Source organism: Schistocerca serialis, chromosome 12 (assembly GCF_023864345.2).
Source record: "Schistocerca serialis cubense isolate TAMUIC-IGC-003099 chromosome 12, iqSchSeri2.2, whole genome shotgun sequence".
Classification (NCBI taxonomy): Eukaryota; Metazoa; Arthropoda; class Insecta; order Orthoptera; family Acrididae; genus Schistocerca; species Schistocerca serialis.
The window spans coordinates 108,737,382-108,762,823 of NC_064649.1; the positions used below are offsets into that span (position 1 = coordinate 108,737,382).

At 39.3% G+C, this 25,442-nt stretch overlaps 1 protein-coding gene across 1 annotated transcript in view; it reads left to right on the top strand.

Moving 5' to 3' along the window:
- The window catches only part of LOC126428341 (translation initiation factor eIF-2B subunit alpha), a 44,799-nt gene that overhangs the window by 11,898 nt on the left and 7,459 nt on the right, over nt 1-25,442 (top strand). The window contains exons 5-7 of the mRNA XM_050090274.1: nt 6,484-6,596; nt 13,658-13,802; nt 24,680-24,805. Of these exons, the coding sequence (XP_049946231.1) occupies nt 6,484-6,596; nt 13,658-13,802; nt 24,680-24,805 (384 nt within the window). The remainder of the gene's footprint in view (nt 1-6,483; nt 6,597-13,657; nt 13,803-24,679; nt 24,806-25,442) is intronic.

The window sequence follows — 25,442 nt, forward strand, 5'->3', positions numbered from 1 at the left end:
CCTTGACCTTGACACTTGGTGATGATTTAGACTTCCTCTGCATGTTCACCCTTCAGTGCAACACATTTTTCTTAATTACGGTTGACTCGGTGGACACCTCTGTAACAGATGTCTACATTTTGGTAGATCTGGAAATTTTCCACCTTGAAAATCAACTTGTTGTTACTGAGAAAAATATGTGCCATGCAATGCTCTGCCCAGCCAGTGGAACAGGAAGAAGTTATTGGCTGCCATGACAGAAGAATATGGGAGTGTGAAAGCATTTGCTGTGACAGTGTGCCATGCAGAATGAGCTGGAGTGTCACAGTGGACCAGAAGCAGCCCCTAGCTGCCTATGATGCTTGATCTTGATAGCCTCCTGCAAATTCAACATGAGTTGGTGCCATGCTCTGATGATGGTTTGCCCCTTACGAGCATGATCTGTTAGCACCACACTGTTTCAAGTCTGTGAAACTCTGGAGATCACCTCTGTTAATGACAGTCCGATCTCCACCTTTTTTGTTGATGGGAGATCTGCATGTTTCCTCTGCTTGCTTCACTCCTTTGTATTTGGGTCACAGTGATACACACAGAACTCATCCATGATGATTAGATCGCTAAAGATCACTTCTTCGCACCGACCGTCACGTAACAGCTGCGACACGTCAGGGTGTATACACACTGTCTGTCACGTCAGGTCAGTTCACTTAGCCCAGCACTGAATGGTGAAAGTGAGGTTATGAGGTAACATTCATGATACAAAAAGTCAGAGTATAGTATCGGAATTGAGGAACTAATGACTATTAAGTTTATTAATGGCCAAAGCAAACTTCATATTGTACCAGTAGGATGAAAAACCAGTCCAAATGTGCAAATTTTTCAGATGAGTTCATAATTGCGAATAATGACTACCATCAACTGTAGAATGGAATGACGACAATGAAAATTTGTGCCGGACAGGGACTCGGAACACGGATTTCCCACTTATTGCAAACAGTCCCCGTACCATTTGGCTACGTACGCACAACTCATGAACAGACCCAAACTTTGCAATTGCGAATTCATCTGATGTGTTTCATAATGGCTGTGATCACCACAGTGCATTGTCATCAGAATAACACAGGCACGTAATATTGTATTTATCTGCTGATACCGGGCATCCTACTTTGAAGCACGTTGTCTGATCTGTACGGGAATACACACAATAGATGTGCGAGTACAGATCGTAGACATATTGTTGACGACAAGTGGAAGTTTGGGTCTGGCCGTGAGTCGTGCACGGATAGCCAAACGGTAAAGCGACCGCTCATGATAAGCAGGAAATCCGTACTCGAGTTCCGGTCTGGCACAAATTTTCATTGTCGTCATTCCATTCTACAGCTGATGGTAGTCATTATTCGTAATTGTGAATTTGTCTGATGTGTTTTGTAACGGTTGTGGTCACCGCAATGCAGAATAACACAGGCCCTGCAATATCATATTGCAAATTTTTACTTTCTATTCACTAGATGACTATTTCGGGCCAAGGCCTATTTTCAAATCATCATAACGTAGTCAAAAATGGCATTTCCGAAGATATCAGAAATGTGCAATGAACATTTGTGACATCTTCGGAAATGCCACTTTCGAGCACTGTAAATGTTCGTTGCACATTTTTTACATCTTCGGAAATCCCATTTTCGACTATGTTATGATGATTTGAAAGTGGGTCTTGGCCCGAACTAGTCATCTAGTGAATAAAAGTAAAAATCTGCAACTTTGGACTGGGTTTTCATTCTACTGATTAACAGAAGTTGCTGACTCAAACTACTCCAGCATTCTAGAAGTCCGTTCGTATCGTATATTCTTTTATCAGTTTCACATGGTAAAATGTTTAGAAGAAACATTTCAGAACATAGATATTTATTTGGAAGTGAAAATATATATACGCAAGCACGTTGAACAATATTTTTGTTGTTGTTGTTGTTGTTTTGTCTTCAATCTGAAGACTGGTTTGATGCAGCTCCCCATGCTCCTTTATCCTGTGCGTGTCTCTTCATCTCCATTTAACTACTTCAACATACATCCTCCTGAATCTACTTACTAGATTTATCTCTTGATCTGTGTCTATGATTTTTACCTTCTTCAGTTCCCTCCAATACTAAATTGGTGATCCCTTGATGTCTCAGAATGTTTCCTATCAACTGGTCTGTTCTTCTAGTCAAGTTGCGCCACAAATTGTTTTTTCCCCAATTCTATTCAGTACCTACCATATTTCAAAACTTCTATTGTCATCTTGTCTAAACGGTTTATTGTCTGTGTTTCAATTCCGTACATAGCTACAGTCCACACAATTGCTTTCAGAAAAGACTTCCTAACACTTAAATCTATATTCGATGTTCACAAATTTCTCTACTTCAGAAATGTGTTTACCAGTCTACATTTATATAATCTTTACTTCGGTTATCATCAGTTATTTTACTGCCCAAATAAGAAAATTCATCTACTACTTTGTATGTCTCGTTTTCTAGTCTAATTCCCTAAGCATCATCTGATTCAGTTCGACTACATTCCTTTATCCTTTTTTTTGCTTTTGTCGGTGTCCATCTTATATCCTGCTTTCAGACACAGTCCATTCTGTTAAACTGTTCTTCCAAGTCCTTTGCTGTCTCTGACAGAGTTACAATATCATCAGAAAATGTCGAAGATTTTATTTCATCTCCATGAATTTAAATACGTTCTCCAAATATTTCTTCGGTTTTCTTTACTACTTGCTCAATGTTCAGATTGAAAAATATCTGTGACAGGCTACAAACCTGTCTCACTCCCTTCTCAACCACTACTTCCTTTTCATGTCCTTCAGCTCTTATAACTGCCATCTGGTTTGTGTACAAGTTGTAAATACCCTTTCTCATCCTGCATTTTACCACTGCTACCTTCGGAATTTCAAAGAGAGTATTCCAGTCAACACTGTCAAAAGCTGTCTCTAAGTCTACAAATGCCAGAAATGTAGATTTGCCTTTCCTTAACCTAACTTCCAAGATAAGTCTTAGGGTCAGTATTGCCTCCTGTGTTCCTACATTGCTCCAGAATCCAAACCTATATTTCTCTGGAATCCAAACTGAGCTTTCCTGAGGTTGGCTTCTATCAGTTTTTCCATTCTTCTGTAAAGAATTAATGTTAGTATTTTGCAACTGTGACTTATTAAACGAATAGTTCAGTAATATTCACACCTGTCAGCGCCTACTCTTTTTGGAATTGGAATGATTAAATTCTTCTTGAAGTCTGAGGTTATTTTGCCTGCCTCATATATCTTGCACACCAGATGGAAGAGTTTTGTCATGGTTGACAGTCCCAAGGCTATCAGTAGGTCTGATAGAATGTCATCTGCTCCTAGGGGTCTAGTATCCACATAAGTCTTTTCAGTGCTATGTCAAATTCTTCTAGCCATATCACACGTCCCATCTCCTCTTCATCTTCTTCCATTTCTATAATATTTATTGGGGAATATATAGAGCCTGTGTACCTTATGATTTATGTTGTTTCTCTCTTACTTAACTAACAAAAACATAAATGATTGTATTTTTCTCCTTCAATAGAGCTGACTTTTAGAGTTAAAATGTTATTTAATAAAAATTGCTTCATCAATTTATGTTCTTATTTATACACATTGTGGACATCAGCACTTTTCTGTTACTGTAAACTTACTGTCTGAGCTACACGAGAATGCCTCATGACCCATCCTCATAGCTTTACTTCTGCCGGTACCTCATCTCCTACCTTTTAAGCTTCACATAAGTTCTCCTGTGTACCTTGTGGGACTAGCACTTCTGGAAGGAAGGGTATTGCAGACACACAGCCTAACCACAGCCTCGGGCATTGTTACCAGAATGAATTTTCACTTTGTGGTGGAGCATGTGCCGATTTGAAACTTTGTGCCAGGTTAAAGCTGTGAGGGTGGGTCCTGAGTCATGCTTGGATAGCTTGGATGGTAGAGTAAATGCCCATTAAAGGCAATGGTTGCAGGTTCTAGTCCCAGTCTGGAGCACAATTTTAATCAACCAGGAAGTTTCAAATCACTGCACACTCTAGAGTGAAAATACATTAGTAATCATGATGTCATTATAGCAACTATGATTACAAAAGTTAGTAAACCAGTCAAGAAAGCTATGCGTGTGTTTCTGGTAGAAAGAGCACATAAGTGGTTGTTAGCATCTCACTTAAACAGTGAATTGACATCACTTAGTTCCAGTTGGATGGGCTTAGAGTAATTATGGGCAAAGTTTAAGTTGATTGTAAATCGAGGTCTGGAGAGTTACTTGCCTAGTAAGTGGATTAAGGATGGGAAAGACCCGTCATGGTTTAATAATGAGATTTGGAAAACACTGAGGAAGCAGATTCTGTTGCACTCTCGGTTCAAAAGAGAAAGCACAAATGATAACAAGCAAAGATTAGTAGACATTGGCACGTCTGTGAAAAGATCTGTGCATGAAGCATACAATAACAGCCACAGTCAGATCTTAGCAAAAGATCTGGCAGAAAACCTGAAAAAATTGTGGTCCTGTCTAAAATTGCTAAGTAGGACTAAGGCTTCCGTTCAATCACTTGTTGACCAGTCTGGTGTGGCAGCTGAAGATAGAAAAACAAAAGCCAAAGTTTTAAATTTCACATTGAAGAAATCATTCACACAGGAGAATTGTTCAAACATACCATTGTTCAACTATCAAACAGACTCCCGTATGGACAACATAGTAATAACCATCCCCAGCGTGGAGAAACAACTGAAAGAGTTGAAAAGAAATAAGTCACCAGGTCCAGATGGAATTCCGTTTGGTTTTTCAAAGAGTACTCTACAGCATTGGCTCCTTACCTAGCCTGAATTTATTGCAAATCTCTCACCATGTGCAAAGTCCCAAGTGGCTGCACGAAAGCACAGGTGACTCCTGTATATAAGAACGGCAAAAGAACAGACCTGCAGAATTACAGACCAATATCCCTAACATTGGTGTGCTGCAGGATCTGTGAACACATCCTCAGATCGAATATAATAAATCTTCTGGAGACCAGGAATCTTATGTCCACGAATCAGCATGGTTTTAGAAAGCAATCGCTCTTGCAAAACTCAGCTTTCACTTATTTCACATGATATACTACAAACTATGGACGAGGGGCAACAGGCAGATTCCATATTTTTTGATTTCCGGAAAGTGTTTGACAGGGTGCCCCATTGCAGGTAGAAGGTACGAGAACAAGGAGTACCTTCATAGAAATGTGAGTGCCTCAAAGACTTCTTGAGCAACAGAAACCAGTATGTTGTCCTCAACAGCAAGTGTTCATCTGAGACAAGGGTATCGTAAGGAATGCCCCAGATAGGACCACTATTACTCAATATAAACATAAATGATTTGAGGGACAGGGTGGGCAGAAAACTGTGGCTATTTGCCAATGATGCTGTGGTGTACAGTAAGGTGTCGAAGTTAAGTGACAGTAGGATGATATGATATGACTTAAGTAAAATTTCCAATTGGTGTGATGATTGGCAGCTAGCTCTGAATGTAGAAAAATGTAAGTTACTGTGGATTAGTAGGAAAAACAAATCCATAATGTTCAGATACAGTATTATTAGTGTCCTGCTTGACAGTCATGTTGTTTAAATACGTGGGCGTAACACTGCAAAACAGTATGAAATGGAATGTGCATGTAAGGATTGTAGTGGGAAAGGTGAATGGTCAACTTCAATTTATTGGGAGAATACAAGGAAAGTGTGGTTCATCTGTAAAGGAGGTATATGGGACACTGGTGCGACCTATTCTTGAGTCTTTCTTATGTGTTTGGGATCCGTACCAGGCAAATTAAAGGAAGACACTGTAGCAATTTTGAGGTAGGCAGCTAGATTTGTTTCTGGTAGGTATGAACAACACGCGAGTATTAAGGATGTGCTTTGGGAACTCATATGGGAATCCCTGCAGGGAAGCCAACATTCTTTTCGAGAGACACTATTGAGAAAATTCAGAGAACTGGCATTTGAAGCTAACTGCAGAACGATTCTATTGCCTTGAACATACATTGCACGTAAGGACCATGAAGATGAGATACGAGAAATTAGCACTCGTACGGAAGCATGTAGATGTTCATGTTTCCCTCACTCTATTTGCGAGTGGAACAGGAAAGGAAATGACTAGTAGTGGTACAGGATACCCTCCGCCACGTGCAGTACAGTGGATTGCAGAGTATCTGTGTAGAAGTAAATATAGATTCTGGAAGCTGAGTATTACATATTGAAATGTCCTCTGTTAGGTTTAAAACAAACGGAAAAATGGGATGAGAGTTTGAAAATAGCACTGACATTTACAGTTAAGCAATAAACAAGCAAGAGCCGCAAAACTCTCCAGCAGTCGTGCACTCGACTGTGCCCGTCGCAGAGTCTGTTTTGACTTTTGTGGTGGCCCGTTGCAGTTGGAGGAGTTATGAGTACACTGCTACTAAATCGGAGTTCTCAGTCACTTTTACACAGTTTTGTTGCAGCGGGTATTGACCCATTCCCACTCGCGTGTCGTGCTGCAAGCGATGAAGGAAGCAGCCAAAGCAAACAAGCGCTTCGATGTCTATGTCACTGTGTCTTCACCAGATAATAGCGGGTAAGTGTCTCTTATTCTTGTTGTTATTATTGTCAGTAGAAGTAGTAGTAGTAGTAGTAGTAATGAATTCTCCCAATAAATGGAAGATGTTAACCCTCTGTTACTTGTGCAATAATTCGTGATATGGTCACTCACGCGGATGACAGGTGTCGTCCACAACATAAACAGCTTATCTGGTCATCGAATGATTTATGTGGATGATTTTAGGTGTGTTTTATTTACATCTAAATGTAACCTATTTAGTACACATCTGCGGTAAGGTGTACAGTATGTGTGAAATATTTTTGGCAGTTGCTCATAAACAGCTCCACTCCATCTCCGTTAGCAGCCAATTTGTCAGTCCCTCTGCAGACACCTCTATCAAGGATGATATCAGACATCGGACATCTCAAGAGAAACCTGAAGCAGTCTGCACTCGTGCATAAGTAACATGATTCAAGCCTGTTGCCGTTTGGGTTGTCCCAGAATTTCAATAAATTCTTTCTAGAACATCTCAGAGGTTTGCACAGATATTAAATACCAATGAAAGCTCTGATCTCCATAACATCAGTTTCTGCAACATCCTTTTCACTAGAAAAGTTACCAAGAACTTTGTTGATACAAATATTAGAACCTGTTGCAATGATGTGTACTATTATATTTTCATCCAAGATTCACTTCAGAATATCTAATTCTGTCTTTGTTATGCGAAATTCATTTTTGGATCCAACAAAGTAAATGCATAATAATAATAATAATAATAATAAAACACCACCATGTTCTGATATTGGAAGGATATTTACTTCTCCTCTTTTTAGTTATACCATCTTTTCCTCAAAGGAACATATCCTCTTAACTTGCTTCTTCCTGTGATTTAAATTCATCATTTTCTGTTGCTGAACCACAGCTGCTTTTAGGTACACAAACCTCTTTCACTCACACACTCACTCACCACTCAGCTCATGGAGCCATGCTAGTCATACATCAGGATCCGTGCTAAACCCTGCTCTATGTTTTTTTATCTTTGACATTTATTTCACAATATTTACTTTTCTTAGGTAAGTACTGTAAGTAAAAAGCAAATTAACTGTTGTTAGTTTTGATATGTCTAAAATTATGTATACAAAAGTTAGATTGAATCTAGGAAAAGAATAAAGTAACATACACTTGTTTGAGATTGTAGCAACAGAGCTAGCATGGTTGTCCAGTGTTCGCCAAGTTACAATAATGTTTCAAAAACATTGCAGCATGTGTTACTGAAAGCTAGTAATGCCTGAAGCTCACGTGTGGAGAGTTTATGCCCAGTGAGACAAAATAGAATGGAAAAATCATGTGGATGACTAGCGTCATCCATGTGAAGGGTGAAGCAAATGACTCAATAAGCTTTTCTTTAGGTTTTTCGTGTTGTTCCAGCAGGCTTACATTCTTTCCAGGAAGGCTTGTTGATGTTCTTCTCACCACTTTCATTTGTACTAGTTTTGTTTTGGTTGCTCTGATGTAACTTCAGATTTGTCTTCTTTGTGTCTGGAGGTATCTCTTTCTAAAATGTAGGTTTGACTTATGTTTGCATTTTTTATGTCTTCCGAACTTCATTCAGCCTAGGTGTTGAGTTCTTAAGTGATCTTACATAGTCTGTTATCCTTTTTGTCAGTCGCTTTTCAGGTAGTCGGTTGAGATGACTGACGACACTCATTCATCTTTTCTTAATATCAGTTGTGATGTTTGAAGACTTTTCTATTGTTTTTGATTGATTGTAGCCCGTAAACATGTTGAGTATGCCTTGCTCCTAAAACTTTCGTAGTGATCTTTCTCTCTTCTTTCTTGAGTGTCAATGTTTCGCTTGCGTAGAGGACTGTTGATTTTGATATTATTGTTACTATTTTTATTATTATTAGTAGTAGTAGTGGGAATACAAACTGTGTGTGAGGAATTTGTATCAGATTGGATTAATTTCAATTCAGTACCTAGTGATGGCTTCTAAAGAAGATATTTTCATAAGGGATATGCAGTCCTGTTTTGTGAATGAATTGTAAGCTTTTTGACAGGCAGAATGAATTGTGTTATACTGAGAGAAAGGGGCACACAAGGACAAAGAAGTAACTTCTGATGTGCCTCAGGGAAATGTCATACTGTTGAGTTCTTCAAAGCTAGGTATCCAACAATAAGGTAGCAGGAAGCGAACATCTAGTTACCGAAATCTGTGGCTATAGAAAAGTGGCCTACTGCACTCTGCCATGTCACAGAGCAATGTATCTTAAACGGAATAACACTGGCAACACACGAGTAATGAGAATCAGTTTTTAGGATATTGTACACCAAAATAAACTCGGCTTTTGCTTGCAGAGAAGACATGCCACTGATGTCAACTTCTGAACCTAACCTGACCTAATCCATTAAGTTATTATGAACTAATGTAGTTGAAGTTGAGTTTGGGCTGCAGTTTAGAGTGTAATAAGTTCAGTCTCTGAATAGATTATCCTTCTGGTGTCACCTTCACTAATGTTCTACACTCTGTGCAAACTGTCAGACGACTGGAACTGCTCGCACTGTAGATAACTTCTTGGCAACTCCAGGACTGGAAGTGATAACAGTAGGAACTACTGAGAACTGGCAGAGTGTAGGTATGCGGTCACTCATATCAAGTGCTTGGCATCTGAATGTCATCTTGTAAACTACTTGGTAGTAACAGTCGTAACTGTTGGCTGATGGACACCCTTATTTGAATGTCTCATGCAGAAATATAAAGTACTTCCTGATATGACCACCACCTGGGAGGCGACTGACCATACTACAAGGGTGGTATGATAAGTCTGGTAAAATAGCAAGGAAAAATGCTTTGGAAGCATCTCACTTGTTAACGTAATTTCCTTGGAGGGATATACACCTAGTCCAGGTATCCTCCAGATTTTTCAGTCCCATCGTAAAAATACTTGTTGACTTCAACTTTCACTTCCTCATTCTGTGAAATTTCTTCCCAGCAAGCCAAAGTTTCAAGTTAGGGAACAGGAAGAAGTCACTTGGGGTTAAGTCTGGTAGCTGCGGTGCATGAGAAACCAGTTCAAAGCCCAGTTCGTGCACTTTCACCATTGTTATCACTGATGTGTAGGGTGGTGCATTATCCTGGTGAAAGAACAGTTTTTTGTATGTCAACCATGGTCTTTTTTCAGACAATGCAATTTTCAAACAGTCCAACAATGAAGCATATTAGGGTCCAGCTATGATTCTGCCTTTTTCCAAGTAATCTATGTCAGTTATTCTGTGGGAATGCCAAAAATAGTCCTCACCTAGTCAGCTGACAAAATGGTCTCTGTCCTCTATGGTGCTCTTTCATCAGATTTTGTCCATTGATTTGCCTGTTGTTTTGACTATGTTGTGTAATGATGGATGCCTACAGTCTCACGAATTTTCATTTGGTCACCTTGGATTACCATATCATGGTTTTTGTCAGTGGTTTTCTTTGTGGTGACCTCATTTGCAACAGCTGGAGCACACGTCTTCAGCCGTTGTCCAACTATGTTTAACTTTATTAATCCAAATGTAAATGGTCTTCAGTGATGGTGCAAAATTGGCGTTAACTTCATCTGATTCTGTTTTGATTTGTACGGCAGTCCTACCATTTAAATGAAAATGTTTAGTAACAGCACAAAACTCACTTTTCTCAATTTGGAATCACGGTTGACACACTGATCAGTTCAGATGACCCTCAGCAACGAGTTATACGCTGTAAATTGTTGAAACTCTAAATGGTCCTTGGAATAACAGAGCTCACCAACTGTGAAGGAGCAACGAAAATGTTCCATTCTTTCATGGAAATTCACCAGACTTATTAAACCACACTCTTATATGAGGTGCCACACTTTTATTGCCATCAGAAGGAAAATTCTGTCAAAACAAATTAAAATTGTGTGATAGAATTGCCTGCAGTGCATAACTCCAGGGAAAATGTAAGCCCTCTCTACACACTGACCAAGCTTTTGGCTGAAAAGGACAGGCAGCTCACCCAGAAAGGCCCATGCCTTCGCCAATCTACCCTCTCACCTGGCGCTGTAGAATCTGAAATGACAAATATTTGAAAAAGGTACTTAAATATTTTGTTAATAACTGCTTTGGAAATTCCTGCTGTTACTCATTGTGTTCTGTAAATGTTGCTCCCATGGTGACGGCGATTGTAGCTCACCAAGTAAATCTCAGACTATTAAGTGAGAGATCTGGGATTCAGTCTGCAGTCAGTATGAGGATTTTTTTTTTTTAATTACATTTCACTTCTCTCACCTCTGACGGTGTTTTTTTTTAATCCCAGCAATACCAACGCCTTTTCCATAACAGGGAGGGGGTACTTTATGCCCACAACAAGGAAAAATTTTTAAAACCTATAATGTCATTAATTGTTTTTCTTTTTTATTAACAACATAGTTTTTAAAGACTTACTTATGTATAAGTAGGGTCCAGAGCCTGAAAATACGCAGCCGAGTAAAAAAATCACAACACCATAAAACAATTAATGTAGAATACTGAAATTTTGGGACATTTGTCTAGATTAGATTAGATTAGATTCACTTTCATTCCAATTGATCCGTAGTGAGGAGGTCCTCCAGGATGTGGAACATGTCAGAAAAACAACAATACATGACAAATATTTACAACTAAAACAAATAAGCTAATGTACCATTCCACAGGTCCCAAGTGGAATGATCGTCATTTTTTAATGAACACTAAGAGTCATTTTACAAATACTAATGCATTGAATTTAAAATAAAAAAAAGCATATTTATGTGATTAACATTGCAAGATCACAGATAAATGCAAATGTGTGAGAAACCATTGAAGATGTGAAATGCTGGTACATTAATAACTGATCTAACCACCAGACTGTCGAATGCAAGTGTGCAAATGTGCATGTATTGTGTTGTATAGGTGCCAGATGTCAGTTTGTGGGATGGAGTTTCATGCTTGTTGCACTTGGTCGGTCAATACAGGGATAGTTAATGTTGCTTGTAGATAACGTTGGAGTTGTCATCCAATATGTGCTTCATTGGAGACAGGTCTAGTGTCAACATTTCGACATACTGTGGAGTATGTTGGGCTTACAACAGCGGTATTTGGGCAGGCGTTATCGTGTTGGAAAACATCCCCTGCAGTGCTCTTCATGAATGGCAGAACAGTAGGTCAAATCACCAGATTGATGTACAAATTTGCAGTCGAAGTGAATGGGGTAACCATGAAAGTGCTCTTGCTGTCATATGAAATCGCATGCCAGATCACAGCTCCAAGTGTAGGTTCAGCATATCTAGCATACAGACAGGTTGGATGCAGGCTTTCAGCTGATCTCCTCTTGACAGATGAACATAATTGGCACTGAGCCAAAACCAGCTTTCATCAGGAAAAACAAAATTTTTCTTATTTTGTGCTTTTATTGAACTCTACATTCACTATACTTTAGTCCTCTTCAGAGTATTGTCCATTCACTATACTTTAGTCCTCTTCAAAGTACTGTCCATGTGCATTACTGCACTTGTCCTAGCACTTTTGCCACTGCTGAAAACAGTTCTGGAACTCTTGAGGCAGAATACTGTTCAGTGTTGTTAGTGTCTTTTTCTTTGACATCACCCACATCACTAAAATGCTTTCCTTTCAGGGTTTGCTTCATCCGTGGAAACAAAAAAATAAATAAAAAATCATATGGAGCCACATTGGGTGAGTGGGTAAAGCATGAGCACCATGATGGTGTTTGCCATGAAGTTTCGGACCGTCGGAGCTGTGTGGGCTGGAGCATTGTTGTGATGGAGCAACCAGTCCCCATTGCTCCCCATTTCTGGCCATTTTTGCCGCACACTCTCTCGTAATCTTCATAACACATCTAGATAAAATGTCCTGGAGGAATGATCTCCTTGTGGAGAATGCCATTGTCTTAAAAGGTTTTCACATTGGATCGCACTTTATGCGCTTTCTTGGGCCATTGTGGTGTTTCAGTTTTCCTCTAGCTCGATGTTTGCTTTGACTCTGAATTATACCTATAGCACCAACTTGCATCCCAAGTCACAATTATCTTAAGAAAATTTGGATCATCTGCACTTAACTCTTCAAGTTGTGGCAAACATTCACGCAGTTTTTTCTTTGGTCATATGTGAGAAAGTGAGGAACAAATTTTGCTCACACCTGCCTCATGCTCAAACCTTCAGTTAAAATTTGCTTGACCATGCTCTGTGACACTTTGTTTCCTCAGAAATTTGGTCAGTGGTCCTTTGATAATCTTAATCAATTGCGCGTTTCATTGTGGCAATGTTTTCGTCACTTCTTCCTATCTAAGAATAACTGGGTCATGGCATGTCTTCAGTTGACATGTTGGCAGATTTGAAACAAGAAAACCACTCCTAGACCTGTGATTTCCCCAATGCATCGTCAGTAAAGGCTTACCGAAAAATTCTGTGGCGTATCTTCAGTTGACACATTGCCACATTATACGAGGAAACCACTTGTAGATCTGTGATTTGCCGAAAGCACCACCATTAAAGGATTGCTGAAACAGAAAACAATATCTCACTCAGACTCTTTGCGCCTTCTTGTTGGCCATGTCATTAATCACATAAGGGTTGAAACAGGAACACAAACAACAGAACACCACAAACAAACTATTTAACCCCGACTGACATCAGCATACTCGGTGACATCGGAGACCCCAAACTAACACCACCTAGTGGCACAATGCGCATGACAGTTTGATTTCAGTTATTTTTGGACTTCCCTCGTAGACTTATTGCTCATTTATTTTCTTAAGACAGTCACATAAACATTAATAAGTGGTACGTAAGGTGCATCTATGTGGGCCATACTTTACAGCAAAGTGAGAGTGCAAAAGTGCAGCAGTCAACATTTCTGCATTGTGAGAGCAGCAAAAGCTAAAGCAGGAAATAGCTACACATCTGTGAAGGGAACATAAACAAACCAGGATATATATGCTGCAATAAAAGTGTTCTCTGCTTGTAACCTTATAATGGTTGTTCCCATTCCTTACTCATTGTTTTAATTTGCAATTTTGTCTGTAATATGGTTGTAACCTGAGATATTTTTCCTCATTTCCCAAGGGTTCTGATGAGCAAAAAGTTGCGTGACCTGGGTATTCCGGTGACAGTCATCCTCGACTCCGCTGTTGGCTACATCATGGAACAAGTCGACCTCGTCATGGTCGGAGCAGAAGGTGTTGTGGAAAGTGGAGGCATCATAAACAAGGTGACACAGCTTTTCGGCATCTCGTACAGTGAAATGCATCACCTTTAGTGTTAATCTCAGTGCACAATCTATGTATACGTGTATGTAACACACAGTTCTCTTGTTTTCAACACTTTTGGTTCCTGTTCAGTTGTAGTTAATGGCTAATGTTAAAACAGAACATTACTGCTGCACGATGCCTGACTAACAAGGGGAGGCCACGATGTTGGCATCACAGATGTACTTCAAACTTTGTATACTTTTAGTAGATCATTAAAACAACATAATGTGCAAGAAGTAAGGGGCACTACTGTGGCAGTCCCGAAAAAATCAAAAGAGGAGTTATACGCATCTATTATGTAACTGATGTATCTGTGCGTAGGTGTGGGACAATAGAGTTCATGAAACTTCCTGGCAGATTAAAACTGTGTGCCCGACTGAGACTCGAACTCGGGACCTTTGCCTTTCGCGGGCAAGTGCTCTACCATCTGTGCTACTGAAGCACGACTCACGTCCAGTACTCACAGCTTTACTTCTGCCAGTACCTCGTCTCCTGCCTTTTAAACTTTACAGAAGCTCTTCTGTGAACCTTTCAGAACTGGCACTCCTGAAAGAAAGGAGGAAGGTAGGAGATGAGGTACTGGCAGAAGTAAAGCTGTGAGTACCGGGCGTGAGTCGTACTTCGGTAACTCAGATGGTAGAGCACTTGCCCACGAAAGGCAAAGGTCCCGAGTTCGAGTCTTGGTCAGGCACACAGTTTTAATCTGCCAGGAAGTTTCATATCAGTGCACACTCCACTGCAGAGTGAATATCTCATTCTGGAAACATCCCCCAGGCTGTGGCTAAGCCATGTCTCCGCAATATCCTTTCTTTCAGGAGTGCTAGTTCTGCAAGGTTCGCAGGAGAGCTTCTGTAAAGTTTGGAAGGTAGGAGACGAGGTACTGGCAGAAGTAAAGCTGTGAGGACGGGGCGTGAGTCGTGCTTGGGTAGCTCAGTTGGTAGAGCACTTGCCCGCGAAAGGCAAAGGTCCCGAGTACGAGTCTCGGTCCGGCACACAGTTTTAATCTGCCGGGAAGTTTCATATCAGCGCACACTCCGCTGCAGAGTGAAAATCTCATTCTGGAAACATCCCCCACGCTGTGGCTAAGCCATGTCTCTGCTATATCCTTTCTTTCAGGAGTGCTAGTTCTGCAAGGTTCGCAGAAGAGCTTCTGTAAAGTTTGGAAGGTAGGAGACGAGATACTGGCAGAAGTAAAGCTGTGAGTACCGGGCGTGAGTCGTGCTTCGGTAGCTCAGATGGTAGAGCACTTGCCAGCGAAAGGCAAAGGTCTCGAGTTCGAGTCTCGGTCGGGCACACAGTTTTAATCTGCCAGGAAGTTTCATATCAGCGCACACTCCGCTGCAGAGTGAATATCTCATTCTGGAATAGAGTTCATGGTGGTCAAGTGGTTAGCGCTCGAGCTTCATAAGACAAATGTGTATGAGACGATGGTTCGATTACCACTCAGACCTTTTGTTTTTGTAGTACAAGTGTAAATCCGGTGATATAAAAAAAACTGTACCTACACTGTTCATTCTTGCTACTTTAGAAACACCTCACTGCTATGCAGGTGAACTGCCAAATGGGGGACTGCCTCTGAGTCCGCAGCTCGAAGTGTCGAGGTGCAAAGTAGTTCCGGGTACCTTCACAGATTGCATGTACAAGGGATTTCGAAAATCATGACAGTCATACATTTTCAGGAAAACTCCTTGTGTTATCTTCATTTACTTGTCAATAGCTAATTATATGTTTGTTCTAATAATCAAATTTAATTAAAAATAGTAAATACTCAAATAACATGAAATTCACTAAAACTTCATGCAAATACTTGTGATTTTTTAAAATTATATTACCCCTAAAATGTCATATAAATTAAATAATATGACCAGTGAAGAAAAAAATATAGATTAAAAATTAAGTTTGAGCAAGAGTCAAACCTTACGAAGCTCAAACGCTAACTACTTTACCACCTTGAATTCTAATGTCCAGTGTCTATGCACAGATACATCAGTTACCTAAGACATGTGTTAAGCTTCTGTTGTGATTTTCTCCTAATTGCCGGACTATTTCACCTTACTTCTTGCACATTATGTTGCTTTAATGTCCTACTAAAGGCGTAAAAAGTTTGAAGTAAATCTGTAAACTCAATATTATGGCCTCCCCTAAAGTAATACTGGAAAAATGTTTTTTCACTACAAATCTATGGATGATGGACTGTCACTGTTCTTAACCAGAACACAAAAAAACTATCTCTTCACTGGCTACAGTTCCGTCAGAATGTTAGAATTGCTAATAAAAGCTAAACCTAGTATATGCGTGTGTGCGTGCATGCGCACGCGTGCACACACGTGCACACGCGCGCCCAGACACACACACGCGCGCACACACACACACACACACACACACACACACACACGAGTTGCAATTATAACACTAAATAGTAGCATTTTATATATTTAGATAGGTTAAATGAATTGTCTAGATTCAGACAGAATTACTGAATAATTATGTCACTATTGCAAATTTTCCTACTTAAATTTATAAATGCCTGACTTACTGTGAATTTATTGAAAAACTATGACACAATCTGGGTGCGGTTGATTGTCACTCAACTGTAACTTTAATGTGAAACAGTTATAGCAAAGTACCTACTTCTGTGTATGTAGCCATATGTGACAAGTGTGGTCTTTCAGTAAATATGGAAGCATAATGACATAATTGAACTAATTTTTAAACCGTGTTGTGTTGTCAAAGAAATGGTGAACATTTAAGAATTTATTTAACATTTCCCTTTTAAGAAAAAAGGTTTTCCTGCTGAAGTTTTCTATATAATCAGTCACTGTATATAGCTGTGAGTAATAATTTAATTTTTCCTGCAAAATAAGAAAAGTATTTTGTTTTATTATTAACTTTAGGAATAACCACCACTGTTATAATGTTCTTTGCTGTTAACTGGCTTGAAATATTGCCAGTGGTGTCCCATTAACTTCACGTATCCACACACTTGTTTGTTTGTTTTGAACATGGCTCCACTGAGCTTGTTTTTCTCCTCACTTGTGGCTGTAGCAGTGGCATTGACTGAAGATGACTGCTAATCTCTGGCACTGCAGATGTCTTACTTATCCAGAAACTGACAATATGGCAAAGAATAGTTTCGTAACTAAGCATATTGTATGCTCATGGACTCAGACTTCTGTATCATTGTGTGGTCCTGCTGTTGAGGCTCTTCAATGCTGGGATGGGATGTTTCAATGGGATCCACTCAGTTAATTCACTATGTTCACTGCAGATTACACCCTCACAATTATTCATTTAAACAGCAAGATGTCAATTTATTCAAACTTTCACTTTCAAACTAATGAATGTGTATCCATCACAATAAATAATTTTAACAATTGGTACACTGTTCCAAATCTGTTTCCAAAGCACAAAAAAATCACTCTACAGTCACTTTTTATGTACTATCCACAGTCGCTGTAGTTCACCGGCTTCTTCCATCTCTCTGTCAAAACAAATAGCTGTTTCTTCTCTGTTCACAGTCACCACTATTGTTCGTACATTTGTATGTCTTTGACAAGAACTTTCACAATTTTTGTTCTTTTGACTTCTTGATTTCTGTGTTATTGACATTCTTCTGCATTGACTCTTTTGAGAAATCTCTTGCGTATTATTTCTTCTGTCTTCTCTTTTCTGCCTTCTCCCTCATCAAACCCTCTCTCTGTCGAAACTTTAAAATGTCGATGTTTCATCTCACAGTTCAATGACACAGTACAACAATTACATGTCTAAGGCCCTGGTAGTGGTCTCAATTGGTTTTGAGAAAGCCTCTAATTCAGTTAACTAGCAAATATTGTTTGGCATTTTGATAGCATCTGGAATGATCTCTACGACAGTGGAAATTATCAAGCAACACATTCACAAGTAAAATTCATTGAAGAATTTACCAGAGAGTTTTTAATTGAAATTGGAGTGTGGCAGGGTGATGGATTGTCTCCAGTTTCCTTCAGCTGCATGTCAGAGAAGGTCATTCGATAATGGGGAAAGGAATTAGCTGGGAAAGTTGTGTTGCACAACGTTTACATTGGAGGATTAAAGAATGTATTAGTCAATGGCCTTGCCTTCACCGACAACCTGGCAGTCCTGTCAAGAAACACAGAGATAACTGTGGAACAGATAAATATGCTGTAGTTACAGGCAGAAAAAGCTGGCCTGCAAATTTCATTTGAGAAAACAAAGTACATAACCTACATCCAAACAGCGCTTCATCATCTAACAACAATAGAAAAAGTGGTCAGTCTCAGATACCTCAGTTAGACAGCAAGTGAAAAAGAAGCCATCAACAGCAGCAAGAGAAGATGGGTGCTGTTCTTCATAGGACACGTGTCCTATACAAGAAAAAGGCAATTTCAAGAAAGCTTAAGTCAGTCATTATACAGTGGTCAAAACAGACAGTCTCTACACAAGTGAATGCCTCAGAATGACATGAAAAGCTGGACTGAGAAAATCTGAGAAATTTGCAAAGTAATGGGCCCTAGGACAATAGATAGACAGTATAAGCTTCCAGCAAGAGGAGAGTTATACAGCGACAGTGAACGGCTGTTGAAGTCAGTAGGAAAATGACAGCTGAAATCATATGCATATCTGTTCAGGATGGATACAACCTTACCTTACCTTAATGTATTGGGCAACAGACCTGAACATTATGATAAATGGTTCAGGGAAGGACCTCAAGAGCATTGAAGTGAATCAGGACATCTGTGACAGATCGAAGAGCAGATCACACATCAACAACTTTAAAGGCTTTCACGACGACCAAAACCGGAACAGTGGATGGACAGCAGAGAGAAGACAGGCAACCAGGAAAGAGCGTAATCCATTTGGGGTTTTTTTTTTAAAAAAAAAAAAAAAAAAAAAAAAAAAAAAAAGAAGAAGTTGCTAGGCATGGTCTCTGATGACCCTAAGTGAGAGGAAAACAAGACCATCACCCATTGTGACATCATCTTCATTCCACTCATCGCAAAATTTCCAAAACTGCATGCCACTCTCTCAATACTTTCAGTCTCCTCTCTGTGCTACATTGTCTAGTACCTTCCGCCGCAGAAGTCGAACACGCACCAGAACAAATGGACGTGGTCAGCCCATAGAGGGCTCCGCCTCCGCGGCGGCTATTCTGCGCAGCGGCTCTTGCGCAGCGAGGGCGCCACCGCTACGCCACGTGCAGACAGCGGCCAATAGCCGCTCTCTCCGGTTTCGTGTATAGGGACCTGCTCTGCCCTAGTCCAGTCAGTCTGGTACTCGCTCTGGATTTCGTTTCTATCTCGATGGTACTGCGTTCTGGTCGTTGCTCGTTGTTGACATTTGCCTGGCTCTGGTTCCGAGTGGATTTACTGTTGGTGTTTGGTGTTGTGGTTTCCACAAGCCTCCGTTGTTTATCCCTTTAGTGACCAGTGGGAACTATAGTGCCCACTTATTTGTTTTCGCTGTAAGTTCAGTGGTAACCCGTGTTCCCACTTCTAACTTGTGCTGTCAGCTCTGTTAGAGTATGCTAACTACATGTAAATTGTCAACGGGTGTGCGAAAGCGGTTGTATTTCTACCTTGTTAGTCAATCAATGCAGAAGCGCAGTTTCCGTGCGAAAACGAGCCACTGTTTCGACCGCCACAGCGTTTTTTGTACAGTGTGCTTTCCTTTTGCGTGTGAAGTGACTTGTGTCATATTTATCTACTTTTACATTTGTGAGGGAGATAGTATTCGTGTATATTTGCTGGATTTGACTAAAAAGTACGTAAATATTACAAGGTTAGTGGGAATTATTTTTCCCACTGAACTTGGGTGAAGTGCAGTGCATATGGCTGCGTAATTGGCATCGTAGTTATTGTTTGTTTCTTATTGTTTAGAATGCCTGGACTGATGGCAGAAGAGGTTTTCAGAATTTTGTATGCTTTACCTGAAGATGTAGAAGATTCAGATATCGATGCTGACTCTGATGATGATTTTGAGTCACCAAATACTTCACAGATATGCTGAAAAAAAATTCTAGACTTAGCAGGGGAGAATTCGAATTTTCTGTCAGGTCATGTGTTGCTGCAGTGAAGTGGCAGGATAGCAAACCTGTTTGTATACTATCAAATTACCACAATCCAAACACATTACAACTGTTTTGAGAAGAAACAAAGATGGAAGCAGAAGTGAAGTAAGTATTCTGCCCATTGGCTGTGGCAGAGTATAATAAAATAATGGGAGGAGTGGATAGATTTTATCACCTGCATGAACGGTATGCTGTAGGCTATCGTTCATGGAAGTGGTGGCACACTGTTTTTCTTTCTTGTAGATTTGGCAGCTGTCAATTCCTACATTATGTGGAAGCTACAGAAGACAGAAGCAGACCAGCTAACATTTAGTTTGCACTTGGCGAGGCAGCTTATCTCTGGAATCTCAGGTCATAAGCGAAGAAGAAGGTCTGTTCATTTTCAAACACCAGAAAGGGGACAGGTCTGGAGTGCCAGATGAAGTTCGTCTGGAGAAAGTTGGAACTCATTTGCCTACAAAAGGTACAACAAACACAAGATGCCGCCAATGTAGCACCAAGAACAAAGAAAAGAACGAAACTAATGTGCAGCAACTGTCGGGTACCTTTGTGTGTAGCACCATGCTTCTCTAAGTTCCATAGTACATCACCTTAGTGAACTCTAAGGACAATATGAACAAATACTAATATAAATGTAATGTTTAACATGCTTTTTGTACTAAAAAAAAGGATATACATTTTTTATTAAATTAGCAAGAGAAGTTACTCCAGAGTTCGGTGGGAACAATAGTTCACACTAATTTTTTTATACTCTTAGGCTAAACTCTCACTTTTAAGATTTAAACTATGATTTTATGAATGGTTCCTTAGCCCAATAAAGTGTTCATAAAAAGTCTACAACTTATGGAAATAATTTGCTCACTAAAGGGTTATCTCTTCCTTGTTGTGTCGGTCATAGTCAGTCGTAGTCGGTTGTTGTCAGTTGTCGTTGGTCTGTCGTCCGACTCGTCCTTGTGTTTACCCAGTGGTGCGTGCTCCACCACTGGCGGCTTCCCCACCTGGCGGCTCCGATCCGCAGCCCAAGGCGTTTCTGCAGTTGGTTTTGGTTACTACACATTGTCCAACTGTTAGCATGGAAATAAGACATCCTTTCCGCAAAACACAAACATTTCTCCACTAACAAGCCGAGGAGCCCTCACTGCCTATCTTTCCACTTCCAGCTTCTGTAGCCAACTGTCTCTTGTTTCTCAGTAAAGTTACAATAATAAAATTTAATTTGTCAGACCATAGCACTTAATATTATATAGAACATACATTTGGGTTTACCTTTGAAAATAAAGATCACATTTTTACAGTGTTAGTAATATATTAAATCAACGTTAAAATCATTGTTGAGGACTGAAAAGGTGTCGCATGTGCAGTGATACAAATTCTCCATCACAATGTATTCAAGCACATGTAGTTGTGAGTAGAAGTTGCTTAGATTTTGTAATCTAGTTTCCTATGACTCAATGCTAAAGTAGCAGACTGCAGATCCAAAGGTCTCTGGTTGATCCACAGTCAGTCCTAAGATTTTTATCTGTCACTTTTTTTGATAATGTGAAAAACAGGGACTTGCTTCAGATTACATTGTAGATCCCCCTATAACTGGCTGTGTCAGTCAGTTCGAAGGTTGTAGAGTGGCAACGGAATACCATCTCTGATGGGACTGTGCATAGTGAAACGTCGTGAAATTCCAACCAATCTTCTAGTTGATTACAGTGTTACTGTTTTAAAAATATTTTACCATCTCCCTTTTTGATGAAGTGATTGAGCAGAGTGAATACAAGACTCCCTAGAAATTACACAATGTTCTTTCTTTCTGAATTTTTGTAGCCAAAAGAAGAGTGGGAAATGGACATATCAAATTGACCAGTGTGAGGTCTAATTTTGAAGAAGAAGAAGAAGAAGAAGAAGATGATGATGATGAAATTATTTGGCTTGAAAATAATCTATGTGATTAAGACACTATTAATGAATGCTTTAAGGCAAATTGAAATATTTCACAAACAGCTGCTGTTAGCCATGTAAAAGAAGTGTCAAAAAATATCAAATTTCATCATAAATTGAAACTTCTCTGTTTTCTCTTGGCGTATGTACTCTTAATAATAGTAGTAGTAGTAGTAGTCATAACACTAATAATAATAATAGAACACTGATCTGTATTTAAATATATTATATTTTATGCTTTCTGAAAAAAAAGTGAATATAATTTTTTTTAAAAAAATGGGAAAGTCATGTTTTCTAATTATATACTAGATTAGAGAAATACATGAGGCTCCTTTGAATGATGCGCTCAAAACCACATACAGATGATGTGCTGATTGAGAGTTTAATGTTCAGTGTTTAATTGAGAATCTTACAATTTTATAGAGTACTAGAGAATATTTGTCTGGCACAATTTCACTTGGTAATCTCCATATGTCACTAAAGTACATACAGCTCTTCTGCGAGTACCATTCAAAGGCATGTCTAATGCTTTTCTAATCTATGTTATTTCCCGCTTTTAGACAAATCCTTGCACAAGAAAGTTAAATGCTCTTTTATCTTTCATACAAAGTTTTATTTATTCTTTCTTGTTTAACAATCATCTGATGTTGTTGATGATGATGATGATGATGATGATGATGATGATGATGACTTGCTAAGAATTTAAACTGCAGACCGACTCTATTGAATAGGGTAGACAGGGCATGTATTATATGCTATTACTTATACTCTAGAGCTTTTTGATCTTCTACATCTACATCTACATCTACACTTTGCAAACCAATGTGAAGTGCATGGCAGAGGGTACATTCCATTGCACCATTTATTAGGGTTTCTTCCCATTCCATTCATGTATGGAGCGTATGAAAAGTGATTGAATGCCTCTGTGTGTGCTGTAATTATTTTAATCTTGTCTTCATGATTTCTGAGTGAGCGATACTTAGGGAGTTTAGTATATCCCTGGAGTCATTAATTAAAACTTGTTCTTGAAGTTTTGATACTAGACTTTCTCGAGTTTGTTTATGCCTGTCTTCAAAAGTCTGCCCAGCCATTTTTTTCAGTGTCTCAGTAACATTCCCATTCGTCAAACAAACCTGTGACCATCCATGTCCTTCTCTGTATACATTTAATATCCCACATTAGTCCTATTTGGCAAGGGTCCCACACACTTGAGCAATATTCTAGAATGGATTGCATGAGTGATTTGTAAGCAATATCCCTTCTAGACTGATTTCACTTCCCCAGTATTCCACCAATAACCTGAAACCTAGTGCCTGCTTTACTCACAACTGAACCTAAGTGATCATTCCATTTCATATCACTGCAAAATGTTACACCCAGATATTTGTATGAGTTGATTGATTCCATCTGTGACCCATTGATATTATAGTCATAGGATACTACATGTCTTTCTTTTGTAAAGTGCAAAATTGTACGTTTCTGAATATTAAAAGCAAGTAGTCAATGTTTGCACCTCTTTGAAATCTTACCAAGATCTGACTGAATATGTATGCAGCTTCATTCACATAGTACTTCATTATAGATTACTGGATTGTGTGCAAAAAGCCTGATTTTACTGTTAATATCGCCTGTAATGTCATTAACATACAACAGGAACAGCAAGGGTCCCAACACATTCCCTGGGGTACACCCAAAGTTACTTCTACATCTGACCATGTCTCTCCACCCAAGGTGACATGACATGACGTGCTGTGCCCTCCCTACCAAAAAGTCCTCAGTCAAGTCACAAATTTCACTTGATACCCCATGTGATCAAACATTTGACAATAAGTGCATGTGTGGCATGGAGTCAAATGTTTTTTTTGGAAATCGAGAAATATACTGCATCTACCTGACTGCCTTTATGCAAAGCTTTCAGTATGTCATGTGAAAAAAACGAGAGTTGAGTTCCACATGTTTGATGTTTTCAGAATCCGTGCTGGTTGGCATTGAGAAGGTCATTCTGTTCTAGATACCTCATTATGTTTGAGCACAAAATATGATCTAAGACTCTACAACAAATTGATGTCAAGGATATGGCACGGTAGTTTTTTTGATCACTTTTACTACCCTTCTTGTAGACAGGTGTGACCTGTGCTTTCTTCCAACTACTGGGCAAGGTTTTTTTAGTCAAGAAATCTTAAAATAGATTATAGTTAGAAGGGGGGCTAACTCAGCTGCAAATTCAGTATATGATCGGATAGGGATTTCGATTTTTAATGATTTCATCTGTTTCTCAACACCACTGACACTAATACTGATTTCAATCATGTTTTCAATGGCACAAGGATTAAATTAGGGCAATTCTCCTGGGTTTTCTTTTCTGTAGGAACTTTTGAAAACAGAGATAAGTATTTCAGCTTTTGTTTTGATACCCACTAATGTTGGTGCTACTAACAGCATTTGCATATAACCAGATTTTTTTGTTTTGTGGAAGATTATCTAACAGTATTCTACTATGGTAGTCACTGAATGCTTCATACATTTCTCTCTTGACAGCCAAGTGTGTTTCATTCAGAATCTCTCTGCCTATAGGCCTATGCATTGTTTTAGGCCTGTTATGCAGTAGTCTCTGTATCTTTAGAAGTTTCTTCACAGTGACTGTGTATTATGGAGTATCCCTCCCGTCACGAACTTTTTTACTGGGCTGCAGCATGCCAGAATTATGTTTTTCTGTTTTGATAAAGCAAGCTGTAATTGGAGATTTACTTGTCAGTATGATAGCCTTTTTCAAGTAATATTATTTACAGTTAACGAAGTCATCATTGTTTCATAATAATGTTATGTATTGTGACCCAACAGGTTGGGAGTTACACAATGGCACTGTGTGCGAGGGAAATGAAGAAGCCGTTCTACGTGCTGTGCGAAAGTTTTAAGTTTGTACGCCTCTATCCGCTCAACCAGCAGGATCTACCAGATGAATTCAAGGTAAGAGAAGTCAGAATAGAGTATCTGACTGTTTTCTGTAAATCATCTAAAATGGTTAATTATGTCAGTTTATACCCATAACGTGCTTTTTCCCTTCTTGACTTTCAGTATTTTTTTTTATAAAAATGGAAGTGATATTCAAATAATTTGAAAGCTCGCTAAAACGCTCCGTTCAAGTCATGTGATGCCTGTGACATCACTGTCATGAAGCTAATTCACAGTGATGTCTTGTTTTGGAATTTACATTTCGGAAAATGGGTTGCAAATGGCACGTAGTACCACACTGTACAGATACATCCATAAAAACTCTTGGAAAATTGTTTTTGAGTGCTTCAGAGAATGAGAAGGTGCATAAAAATTGGTTGCACTGTCCCGGCAAAATGCCACTCCGTCAATGCCCACTTTCCGTTACTTAATTAAAAATGTCTTACACTCTAAAGTTAACAATTTACTTCTGAGATACGCTTTCCCAGTGTTATAAAGAAGGGTAGCGTTGGTCAACGTAATTAAACTCTTAGTAAAAACTGTCGTTATAGCCAGTCCCTTGAATATTATTGGTAACTCGGTTGGTAGAGCGGTGTACTATTGAATATTCAAAGGCGATATCCATAGGTCATTAGTTCAAATCTAGCCTGCA